Genomic DNA, 12,265 nt, shown 5'->3' on the forward strand with positions numbered 1-12,265 from the left:
CTCCAGTTCTCCTTTATAACTCACCTGTTTGAACCTCAAGGGGCTAAAGAGAATGCTGACAAATGAAGAAAAATAAGGTGGGAATATTTAATTTTACACCCCTCATCTTATGCCTTTTATACCTTAGTATATTTGCTCAAAAACGCGCCCATCAACCCAGAAACTCTTTGCATGCTTGCTCAAGTGCCTTTGTTCATATGGCCCATGGCTTTGACCATTGGTGCCCAAAGACTGAGCTATAAGACAAGAGGAAAGGGCACGTATGTACGGATGGGTTCCCGCAGCATACGTCAGAGCACCAGTCATTATGAACCACCCAGCTGGCTCTCTGATGGAGCCCACTGCACTGCCCATCTCAGAGGCCCAAGGGTGTGGACTCAGGAGAGGCAGGAAACTCAATCTCATTAGTCATCCCCTCAGAAAGAGTGTGGGTACCATATATAAAAGGACCAAAAAGATTACAAACAGGATAAGGAACTATAAGCAAATAACATTTTAAAAGCTTAAAAAGCAGTAAATGTGTACTTGTTTGGTAATACTATAGAAGTTGCCTTAAACAAAAAATCTATTAACTAGCCTGTAGGGTCTGTGAGGTTAGGATACTGAAATCTGTCACTGTAATGCCCAGCCCATAGGAGGCATTCAATAAGTCATCCTTGACTGAATGAATGTTAAGCTTTTGTTAAATGCCTACCACGCGCCAGGCACAGAGTAAATTAAAATACCCCTTAGAAACAATATAGAATTGATTCAGAAAGAGCAGAATAAAATTTCTTTACTTAAGAAAATGCATTGAGTTAAGAATTATAAAGGTCATGGGGGTAAAGAAATGGCATAGATTTCACAAGGCACCCTTGAAAAGTAGCCATCTGGTCTCTTCAATAAACAGTGCTGGGATAGCTTGACCACTGTCTAACACAATATCCCTCCCAATTAAATATGGATTAAAGACTTGAATGTAAGACCCAAAACCTTAAATGTTCTAGAAGAAAACATCATTGGTAAGCTCCTTGACACCAGTATTGGCAATGACTTTTGGGATGTGACTCCAAAAGCAAAGACAACAAAAGCAGAAATAAATGAGGGGATGCATCAAACTAAAAGCTTCTGCAGAGCAAAGCAAACCATCAATAAAATGAAAAGGCAGCCTACCAAATGGGAGAAAATATTTGCAAGTCATATATCTGATAAGGGCTTAATACCCCAAATAAAGGACTTACACAACTCATTAGCAAAAAAAAAAAAAAAAAAAAAAAGGCACTATGATTTAAAAATGGGCAAAAGGGACTTTCTTGTTGGTCCAGTGATTAGAAGTCTGTCTGCCAGTGTAGGTGACATGAGTTCGATCCCTGGTCCAGGAAGATTCCACATGCTGCAGAGCAAATAGACTGATGGTCGCCGTGGGTTGGGGGTGGAGGAATGGGTGATGGTGGTCAAAGGTACAAATTTCCAGTTTATAAGATGAAAAATTTCTGGTAATCTAATATACAGTATGGTGGCTATAGTTAATAATACTATTCTATATACTTTAACATTGCTAACAGAGTAAATCTTATATGTTCTCACTAAAAAAAAAAAAACTAAGTGAAGTGATAGATATATTAACTTTATCATGGTAATATTTTACAATATATATGTGTATCAAGTCATCACATTGTACACCTTAAACTTACACAATGTTAGATGTCAAATATATCTCAATAAATTTGGGAATAAAATACTCCAGCAAAAAAAAGTTCATTGACAATGAGTGATTAAGACCTGATTGTCAATTTAGAGGGGTGGGATGAGGTGGGAAGTGGGAAGGAGGTTCAAGAGGGAGGGTATGTACATGTACCTATGGCTGATTTATTTGATGTATGGTAGAAACACAATATCATAAAGCAATTATCCTTCAATTAAAAGAAAGACCTGTCAGGGGCAGAGATCAGGGATGGAGGAGGGCAGGGACTTACAGAGAGGCCAGTCCTGTTCTCAGATTCAGGTGTGACATAAGTTAAAGGGAAGAAGTGGCTTGTTTGGACTTTGCTGGGGGTTGAGCCAAGACCCAAGCCCCTTACAGGTAGAAGCAAGTCCCCAGGAGGAGGAACCTGACCAGGGCGCTCCACATTGCTGCCTGAAGACTGGACCAGATCCCAGAGTGTACACTTAGCCTCTAGTCAAGGGGACGCTCAGGGACACCTCTGGCCTTGCTGCAGAGTGGCCCTCCACATTAGACAGGGCCCACAGGCAAAGGAAAAACCCTGAGCCCCATCTGTCCTGGAAGGAAAGTCCTCTTGAAGTGGGTAGCGTAGTTAACATGATTTCAGAGAAGGAAAGTACACACTTTAATAATCCAGGGACTTCTCTGGCAGTCCAGTGATTAAGAACCTGCTTTCCAACACTGGATTTGAGCCCTGGTCGGGTTTGATCCCTGGGGACGTGGGTTTGATTCCTGGTTGGGAAATAAGATCCCACATGCGGGGCAACTGACGAGCCCGAATGTCACAACTAGAGAGAAGCCCGTATGCCACAAGGCAAGATCCCATGCACCACAACTAAGACCCGACACAGCCAAAAATAAATGAATGAACACTTTTACAAAGAATCCACTCTCATGTGAAGACCTCTGAGTGAGAGGCTGCTGAGCTGGGATATAAATTCCTACTGCCACGCTCTTAGCCACACTGCCTTCTACAGCCTCCCTAACTCCAGGGTTCTAAATCTCAATTCCCTTTTCTGAAAAAGCAGAACAGGTTCCTAGCTCCAAGTTACTGGGGCTATTGAACAGCGTGATGTACATCACAGCCCAGCATCCAGCAAGCCGGTGGGAACCAACGGGGGTTCAGCGATGTTGTGCTCCTTCCCTCTTTCGGCTTCTCATGTCAGGCCGTCAGTTCTCACCCAGTGATAACCATCTTAAAGGGCTTTCCGTGGTTCTGCTGAAGTTCTAGAATAAACTATTTGGACCTATGAAAAAGTGATCTGTGACTTGGAAAAGCTACCTCATTCTCTGGCCTGTTGTGGGTAGGATGTTACTCTTCATGTTTACCTGGAAGACATAATGGGGGGATAAAGGACAGGATAAAGCCCAATGTCCACCTTGGGCTTCCCAGGTGGTTCTAGTGGTAAAGAATCTGACTGCCAGTGGAGGAGAACTGAGAGATGCTGGTACAATCCCTGGGTCGGGAAGGTCCCCTGGAGGAGGAAATGGCAACCCACTCCAGTATTCTTGCCTGGAAAATCCCATGAACAGAGAAGCCTGGGCGGGCTACAGTCCCTGGGGTCCCCAAAAGTCGGACACGACTAAAATTGACTTAACACACAACACACAAAGGACAGGAAGTGAGGAGAGAGCCCAGGGCCCACCTATGACAGACACATGTGGAACTTCTTCCTCCCTCCACCCTCCACCCTGATGAGCAGGCAGCAGGAATGTTATTTTGGTTTAACTAAAATAAGAGAATTAGGAGGATTACTTTCCAACTAAAATGAGAGACTGCTGAAAGAACTTAAGATGGTTAGTCCAGAGACCAAAGAGTTTAGGGGAACCCGGCTAACTGGGTGCTGGCACCTGTTTGAAATCAGGGCTTCTTGGGTATCAAGAGTGGCCCAAACCACTTCCATTTGATTAGGTTTCTAGTGTATTAAAGGAAAAAAAGTTTGTTTTTTTTTTCTTTTTAAGGAAAAATATTTAGTATTTAAAAAAATGCTAAAGTGGTGTTGCAAATACTATGGCATATGGCATATCTTAAGTATTACCTTTAACAAATGTTAATACAAAATACTGAACATAATACAAATGTTCTAGTCATACGGTAATTACTTGTTTAGTCACCAAATTCACGTCCTACCCTTTTGTGACTCCGTGGATTGTAGCCCACCAGGCTCCTCTGCCCATGGAAGTTTTGTACTCTCACAAGAGTACTGGAATGGGTGGCCATTTCCTCCTCCAGGGGACCTTGCCCATCCAGGGATCAAACCCACCTCTTTTGAGTCTCCTGCATTGGCAGGCAGATTCTTTACCACTGAGTCAGTCATCTGGGAAGCCCAGGGTAATTACTAGATGTAGGCATATGTTGAAAATCTTAATTCACAGTGTACTGCAGGCAGTGTTGGCTCGCAATGGGACACAATGTTTTTCAATCTTATCAGGACACTGACTTGCAAAAAAAAAATGTCAACATTTGGAGTCTGAAGATGGGTCTGAGTGTGATCTGTCTGTCATGATGGACACAGTGGAAGGGAGCCTGGACATTCTGCTGGCCACAGAGATCAGAATGCGGCCCTGGAGCCCACACTTGGAGAAGACAGGGTTCTCCTGGGCTGTGTATCCCCCACCGCCTAGCGCCCAGCAAGGAGCCTGAGATGCCGGGTGGGGAGTAGTTAGTGAATTGCGCGGTTGGCAGGTGCACCCGACATCCATGCCGCTAGAACAACTATTTGTAACTTTCGTGGGTCCAAGGAACCCTCCGAAAGTCTGATGGAACCCAGGACCTTCTCAGAAGAATTCCATCGCCCCACCCATCCATGTACATTTTTCCCTAAAGAGCCCCCCGGCAGTCCACAGACCCCAGGGTGAAGCCTCTGGCCCAAGGCGGGCACTGGCATTTTCTAGCGTCTATTTTAATTCCGTCCCTAGCCCCGCGGAGCCCCTGGAGCCCCGCCTGGGGCGCAGACTGGCTGTGGGGCGTGGACGGTGGCCGCGCTTCACCTCGTTCCCTTCCGGGGATCCGAGAGGTCCAGTCGGAGCGGGGCGGGGACCAGGAGGCGGGCCGCACCTGAGGACACCCGAGGCGAGCGGACCGCGGGGCCCGCCGCCGCACGCACCGCCGCGGGGCTCAGAGTCGAGGACCGCGCCGCCACGGGCCGGGTCCCCAGCGCCGCCCCGGCCGCCGCCCGAGCCATGAAGATGCATTTCTGCATCCCGGTGTCCCAGCAGCGGCCCGACGCGCTGGGGGGCCGCTACGTGGTGCGTCCGGGGGCTCGGGGTGAGAGCGGGCAGGGACAAGGCGGGGGCAGGGGTTCACTCCCTCGGCTGATTCGGACTCTGATGTCTCTGTTTCCAGCTGTATTCCGTGTACCTGGACGGGTTTCTGTTCTGCAAGGTGCGTTACAGCCAGCTGCATCGTTGGAATGAGCAGGTGAGAGGATCCAGGCGGGCCCCAGCCCACCCTCCCGACTCCAATGTGGCCCGTGGGCTCTGGGTGCTTGACTGTGACAAGACACCGCACTTCCTGAGGGCTTTGGGCTCCTAATCCGGGTCGTGGTAACCGTTAATCGTGAATTGTTTGGCATACAGCTCAATGAATACATGTTACCTGGTCTAATCACCTAGGGCTGTGAGGTGAGGTGGGGTGCCCTCTAGGTAATTAATTATCCAACCCACCCCAGGCGGGTGATCCCCACCAGCCCAACCTGGGCTCCATTTCAATGCCAGTTGTTTTCCCAAGACAATATCCTTGTGCAAAATGAGCAAACCAAGTCTAGATCAAGGAGGTGTAGTCTTCAGTCTCTGGGATGTGAGTACTGGGCTTCCTTGGTGGCTCAGATGGCAAAGACTCTGCCTGCGATGCAGGAGAACCAGGTTCAGTCCCTGGGTTGAGAAGATCCCATGGAGGAGGGAATGGCAACCCATACCAGTATTCTTGCCTGGAGACTTCCATGGAGAGAGGAGCCTGGCCGGCTACAATCCATGGGGTTGCAAAGAGTTGGACACGACTGAGTGACTAACTCTTTCTCCCAGAGTTTAATGTTCCCCCCTTTGAAAAGGTGTGTCTCTATTTTTGTTTTCAAAGGAAGGTATTCATAGGCTTTAAATATGGGCAGACTGCAAAGCCAGGAAACAGAGGAATTATTAAACTAGAAGGCCATTTTCCACTCTAGTTTCTCACTCTGATGTCCTGATGACACTTTCTTCCAGCATGCAGACTGATTTATTAACCAGGCCTAATGGGTTTTGTTTTCCTTACAAGGAAGTGTTGCAAATCATCAAAGTGGGTTAGAGGAGTACATGGAAGTTTGGAAATGAACTTCACCTTTCCCCCACCTTTATGCAGTTTTTCTTTTTTCTTTTTTTTAAAGATTTTGTATCCCAATTATAAAGAACACATACCTAAAGTTAGAAAGAAAAAAAGGAAAAAGAAAAAAGCTTGCCTCGGCAATAGATATTAACATTTTGGGGAGAGTCCTTTCAGATAATCTCTGGTTTCTAGTGAGTAAATAGATCATATTTTCTTTTAAGACCGTTTTCTGTTGATGAACAGCTCAGTTCCTTTATTATATTATTATAAAAACATCACTGAAGTGAGCCTTCTTCCTCATACATTCCAGTGTGTTGGAAAAGCCCATTTTCAAGGTATGACTAAGATTCTCTGGATTCAGGGAAAACAGGTGTAATGTGGTTGTGACTTTTTGGGGTCATTTTTGAATTGCTAGCACCTAACACAGTGCCTGTGACCCAGCAGGTCCTCAGGAATGACTGTCAGTGGCTGAATAAAAAGGGCATGGATTCAGACTTTTGAAGGATAACAAGCTGCTTGTGACTGAAACCTGCCTGGGGAGTCGGGAGGACTACAGATGGGGAACTCAAAGGAAGAGACAGTATAGTTGGTTTAGGCAGGTGTAGGATGAACATGAGGGTCACCTCCCACCCTCACCTGCCTCCCTGTGTGTGAGGTCGGGTTGGCGAGGTGGCCATCACAGGTGAACAGCGGGAGTCGGCAGAGAGGAGAAGGGAGAGATGGGCTGACCACTTCCTGGCTGGACACCTCACCTCTTCTCTGACCTTCAATTTCTTCCTCAGAAATGATCAGCTAGGTGGTTGTGGATGTCAGCTTCACAAGGCTCTTGTGAAGATTAGAATCCAGGTTCTCAGGAAACCTGGCGCGTAGTTATGTGCTCAGTAAGTATTTACTGACGCAGAGGCTTGTCGAGCCCTCCTTAACCAACTCAGAGAGATGCTTGTTTTCAGAAAAATTCAGACCTATCAAATCCTAGCAGGCCCTGAAGCAGAAACATAAAGCCAAGTCTTCTGATCTCCACAAAAATCTGCCTTTTGTAGAATATACAGTGGATACTGATGAATACTTCATATTTGTTTTTCAAAATTCTAAAGTGAGGATTTCTTTAGCCATTTTCCAATCATCTTACATGTATCATTGTTTCCCTTTTCTGTAGGAACAGTTCCTTTTAAATAAACTATTTAGATCTTAGGAGGTGGCTGAGTGCCGAAGAATTGATGCTTTTGAACTGCAGTGTTGGAGAAGACTCTTGAGAGTCCCATGGACTGCAAGGAGATCCAACCAGTCCATCCTAAAGGAGATCAGTCCTGGGATTTCTTTGGAAGGAATGATGCTAAAGCTGAAGCTCCAGTACTTTGGCCACCTCATGCGAAGAGTTGACTCATTGGAAAAGACTCTGATGCTGGGAGGGATTGGGGGCAGGAGGAGAAAGGGACGACCGAGGATGAGATGGCTGGATGGCATCACTGACTCGATGGACATGAGTCTGAGTGAACTCCGGGAGTTGGTGATGGACAGGGAGGCCTGGTGTGCTGCGATTCATGGGGTCACAAAGAGTCGGACATGATTGAGTGACTGAACTGAACTGAACTGAACTGATTGGTATTATTAATTTAGAACAATAACTAATAGTTACTCTGTGCTAAGGTTGGTGCCAAGAGCTTTATATGTAATATTGTGTTTAATTTTTATAACAGTCTTATGAGCTTAGATTATAATTAGCCCCATTTAACAGATGAGAAAACTGAGGTACAACTTGCCCAAGGTTGGAGCCAAGATTCGATCTCTGGAACCTGCTCTAACCATTTTGTGGTTCCTTATCAAAGTTGGCAAAATATCAGACAAACAGACTATCAGAAAAACAACTGCATCCTAAGCTAATATTATTTTTTACTTTATTTAAGCATAGTATAATAAAATTCCCCAACTGTATGTGTCTAGTGTGATGAATTATAAATATATTTAATCTACCACCACCATAATCAAGACAGAGAACAGCTTCCACACTCATAATGTTTTCTTGTCCCCTTTGCCCTTGATCCCCTCCCTCTACCTCAAGTCCCAGACAACAAGATCTGCTTTCTGTCCTTAGAGTTCCTGGCATAAGATTTTATTCCATCTGCCCAAGAAGCCCCTATAAGGTTGCCATTGCAGTCGTTATCATTACTCCCATTTTATAGATGAAAAGTCCAAGTAAGTTTGCTAGATTTAGCAAATAAAAATACAGGATCCTCAGTTAAATGTGAATTTCAGATAAATAACAAACATTTGTCTAGTATCAGTCAGTTCAGTTGCTCAGTCTTGTCCGACTCTTTGTGACCCCATGAATCGCAGCATGCCAGTCCTCCCTGTCCATCACCAACTCCTGGAGTCCACCCAAATCCATGTCCATTGAGTCGGTGATGCCATCCAACTATCTCATTGTCCATCGTCCCCTTCTCCTCCTGCCCTCAATCTTTCCCAGCATCAGGGTCTTTTCAAATGAGTCAGCTCTTCGCATCAGGTGGCCAAAGTATTGGAGTTTCAGCTTCAACATCAGTCCTTCCAATGAACACCCAGGACTGATCTCCTTTAGGGTGGACTGGTTGGATCTCCTTGCAGTCCAAGGGACTCTCAAGAGTCTTCTCCAACACCACAGTTCAAAAGCATCAATTCTTTAGCACTCAGCTTTCTTTATAGTCCAACTCTCACATCCATACATGACCACTGGAAAAACCATAGCCTTGACTAGACGGACCTTTGTTGGCAAAGTGCTAGAATACCTCCTGCAATATTTGACATACTCTTAACTGGGCATCCTCTAATTTATCCGGCAACCCTAACTCAGAGACCAAAAGCCTCAGCCTCTTCTCAGCAGTTTTTATCCTTCCTACTCCATGGAAGATGTGAAATGGCTAAGAATTCTTAATCTGATTTAATATTAATACTGAGCACAATAAAAAAGGAGACAATATAAAGTCCCCATCTGTGTTTATGAATGTGTGTGTCATGTGTATGTTTGGTGAGTAGGAGTTTATTCCCAATTGATTTGGAAGTTCTGCATCACAATAGAACAGGAATTTCATCTTAATAGGATTAACTGATTACTCATTTACTAAAGAATATTTACTAAGTACCTATTAAATGGCAAGCACTATGTTAAATTAAGTGAAGACTCTGACTTTTAGCACATCTGATTTTTGGATTTATGAATTGGATTTCTATTTTGTATATTGGTGGAGTGGAAGTCGCTCAGTTATGTCAGACTCTTTGTGACACCATGGACGGTAGCCCACCAGGCTCCTCTGTCTGTGGAATTCTTCAGGAAGAATACTGGAGTGGGTAACCATTCCCTTCTCCAGGGGATCTTCCCAACCCAGGGATGAAACCCAGGTCTCCTGCATTGCAGGCAGATTCCTTATCATCTGAACCACCAGGGAAGCCCTCTGCAATTGAGAAGGAGAACCTGACCGAGGTGACGTGGCCCCTGCCCCTTCTGTGGGAGGCTAATGCGTATAAGACTGACCTGAGGAAAGATGGCTGTTTCCCAGAGGTCAGCTGTGACCCGTGCTCTCTGAAGTCATGGCTGGCAGCCCGGTTCCCACGGAGGCTCTCAAGTTCTGGCAGCTTCCCTTCCACTGCTGAGTGTTATCCGTCTCTCTGCCACAGGAACTCCCTGACCTGACTGCTTTCTGTGCCTCTAAATGAATAAAATCGGTTTGATCTATGCCCTTGCCTGTACCACCTCCCTCAAGGGGAGTTAAATCTGTGAAAGAAACCTTTAATTGGCTCATTTTGGCCATCCTGTGTAAATGAGGCTGGACTCTGTGGTGAGGATGCTTGCCTCTTTGGAAACGCCCTGCTGGCATCAGTCATAGCAATGCTGACAAGCCTTGCAAAGGATCCTCCGTGCGAGAGGAGGGCTCCGCACTGGCTCAGCCTTCTTCCCTGCCAGGTGCTGACTCAGTCTGGCTCCTACCTGATATTTCTTCTTTCCCCAACTCAGACCGTCTGCTCTCATGAGCTGGCCAGTTGCCACTCCCTGGCTCACTTCCCCCTCCTGAGAAGGCCTCTGCCTACTGGGCCGTGGGTTAGAGACCAGCCTTTCTCAAAGGTCACCTCAAGCTCCGCCTCGTCTGGGAAGGCCCCCTTAATTGCACAAGACGCCAGTCTCTGATTCCCGTGCCACTTTGTGTTTAAACCTTGTTGCTTTCGCCTCCTTTGTGTGAAGATTTGGTTTCCCCTCTTTATTTAGTTGAGAAGCCCAAATTCTTAAATGAAGGAATGAAAGAAGGCTGTAGGCATGGCATATCCAGCACAGAATCCTGTTTTAGTAGAGGCCCAGTAGAGATTTGATGGAGGAAGAGGAGGGGATGGAAAGAGGGCAAGGAGAAGGAAAAAGTGGTGAAAAGACTGTGTCCAAGTTCTGCTGCTCACTGATTTTGGTTTAAGTCACGTCAGCGGCCTGAGTTACTCTGTCAACTACTCTTGTCCAGGTGGGAGGATGTGGCCAGATTGCCCTCGTTACCAAGGTGGGAGGGCGACAGGGCTCATGGCCATGATGACCGCCTACTTCACAGGACTGTACTGAGGAAGAAATGGGAGAACACCCAAGACTGATGTTCTTTGGTACAAAATCCCATAGTCCAGGTTGATTTGAGCTTGTGATTCTTTATCTGGACCATCTGAGATTTTTAATACAAGGGGCCTTGGAAGATGGGATGACTGAGTCAACATCAGAAACAGAGGCTATCAAGAGGACAGTGTTGTGACTGTAATTCCACTTGTCCCAGGTCACTGCCAAGGGATAGAAATAGGGGGCTGCAAGCGCATGTGGCATCTCCAGATAAAAGGTCGCAGCTCAAATCAACCTGGACCGTGGGATTTTGTACCAAAGAACATCAGTCTTGTGTATTTTCCCATTTCTTCCTTAATACAGTCCTGTGAAGTAGGTGGTCATCATGGCCATGAGCCCTGTCATCCTCCCACCTTGATAACGAAGGCAATCTGACCACATCCTCCCACCTTGACGTCAAGATTCAATTGGCCAGTAGAGTTTTCTTCATGTTAAGAGGCAGAACTGTACGATGGAGAAATTGGAGCAGGAGTCTGTGCTGGAATTTAAAAAAATAATGTTACCTGAGCATGATTTTTCAAAGCAAGCAAACAAAAACACCTCTTACTAAAGGAACACGAGAAGTGCGTTTTCCTTCTGATCTCTTGAAACAGTTTTTGAAAGAGTGTTGGGGCTAACTCTGCTGCCGCTGCTGCTGCTAAGTCATTTCATTCGTGTCCGACTCTTAGCGACCCCATGGACTGCAGCCCACCAGGCCCCTCCGCCCATGGGATTTTCCAGGCAAGAGTACTGGAGTGGGGTGCCATTGCCGTCTCCGGGGACTAACTCTAATATCAGATAGTTCTCAGTATGTGAGTGCTTTGAATAGGTAAACTCTGTACTATTTGAGACCAATAGAAAAGACTGTATTTTGGTAGAGTTGAAGAATTTGTGCGGTTGGGATTGACTTTTGGTGGACTTTACTGCTCAGTGTGTTGTGTTTATCTTCCCCCTTAGACCAGTGCTTGAGAAAGGAGGGGGAAGATTCCTTGAGAAGTCAGCTCTGGTTGTAAAACCTGCTGGGAGAGTTTTGGCTCTGGGGTGGGTATTAGGACCTTAATCCTTGTTGACTTTTTGTCCAGCTCTTGGCTATAGGGCTCCTCCCAGAACACCCGTGGGTAACCCAGACAGCCCTGCTGTTTCAAGGATACTGCGATCCCCACCCATTTGGGAGCATCTGTGATGTTTATGTGGAGAAGGCAATGGCAGCCCGCTCTGGTACTCTTGCCTGGAAAATCCCATAGGCGGAGGAGCCTGGTGGGCTGCAGTCCATGCGGTCGCTAAGAGTCGGACATGACTGAGGGACTTCACTTTCACTTTTCACTTTCATGCATTGGAGAAGGAAATGGCACCCCACTCCAGTGTTCTTGCCTTATGGGGTCGCACAGAGTCAGACACGACTGAAGCGACTTAGCAGCAGCAGCAGCAGTGATGTTTGTGAACACTTGACAAGAAGATTGCCTTTTAAAGATCACTCAATCAGTTAATCAGGAAATAAGTGCATGCAAAGACCAAGTCCTGCTTCTACTTAATGGAGTTAGCAGAGAGGGGTGCATGAATCCCTTGCCTGGGATGATGTAATGACTGAGGAGCCTGTGGATCCTCTCTGGCACGGCACGAAGATTTCCTCGAATTAAAAAAAAACAGAATTGTTGCTCTAATATTTTAT

At 46.1% G+C, this 12,265-nt stretch overlaps 1 protein-coding gene across 1 annotated transcript in view; it reads left to right on the forward strand.

The window, feature by feature from the left end:
* The first annotated feature begins 4,885 nt into the window (after positions 1 to 4,885).
* SNX31 (sorting nexin 31) overlaps positions 4,886 to 12,265 on the forward strand; it is an 80,985-nt gene continuing 73,605 nt past the window's right edge. Inside the window, exons 1-2 of the mRNA XM_052651797.1 lie at positions 4,886 to 4,951; positions 5,049 to 5,123. Of these exons, the coding sequence (XP_052507757.1) occupies positions 4,886 to 4,951; positions 5,049 to 5,123 (141 nt within the window). The remainder of the gene's footprint in view (positions 4,952 to 5,048; positions 5,124 to 12,265) is intronic.

Source organism: Budorcas taxicolor, chromosome 14, assembly GCF_023091745.1.
Source record: "Budorcas taxicolor isolate Tak-1 chromosome 14, Takin1.1, whole genome shotgun sequence".
Taxonomy (NCBI): domain Eukaryota; kingdom Metazoa; phylum Chordata; class Mammalia; order Artiodactyla; family Bovidae; genus Budorcas; species Budorcas taxicolor.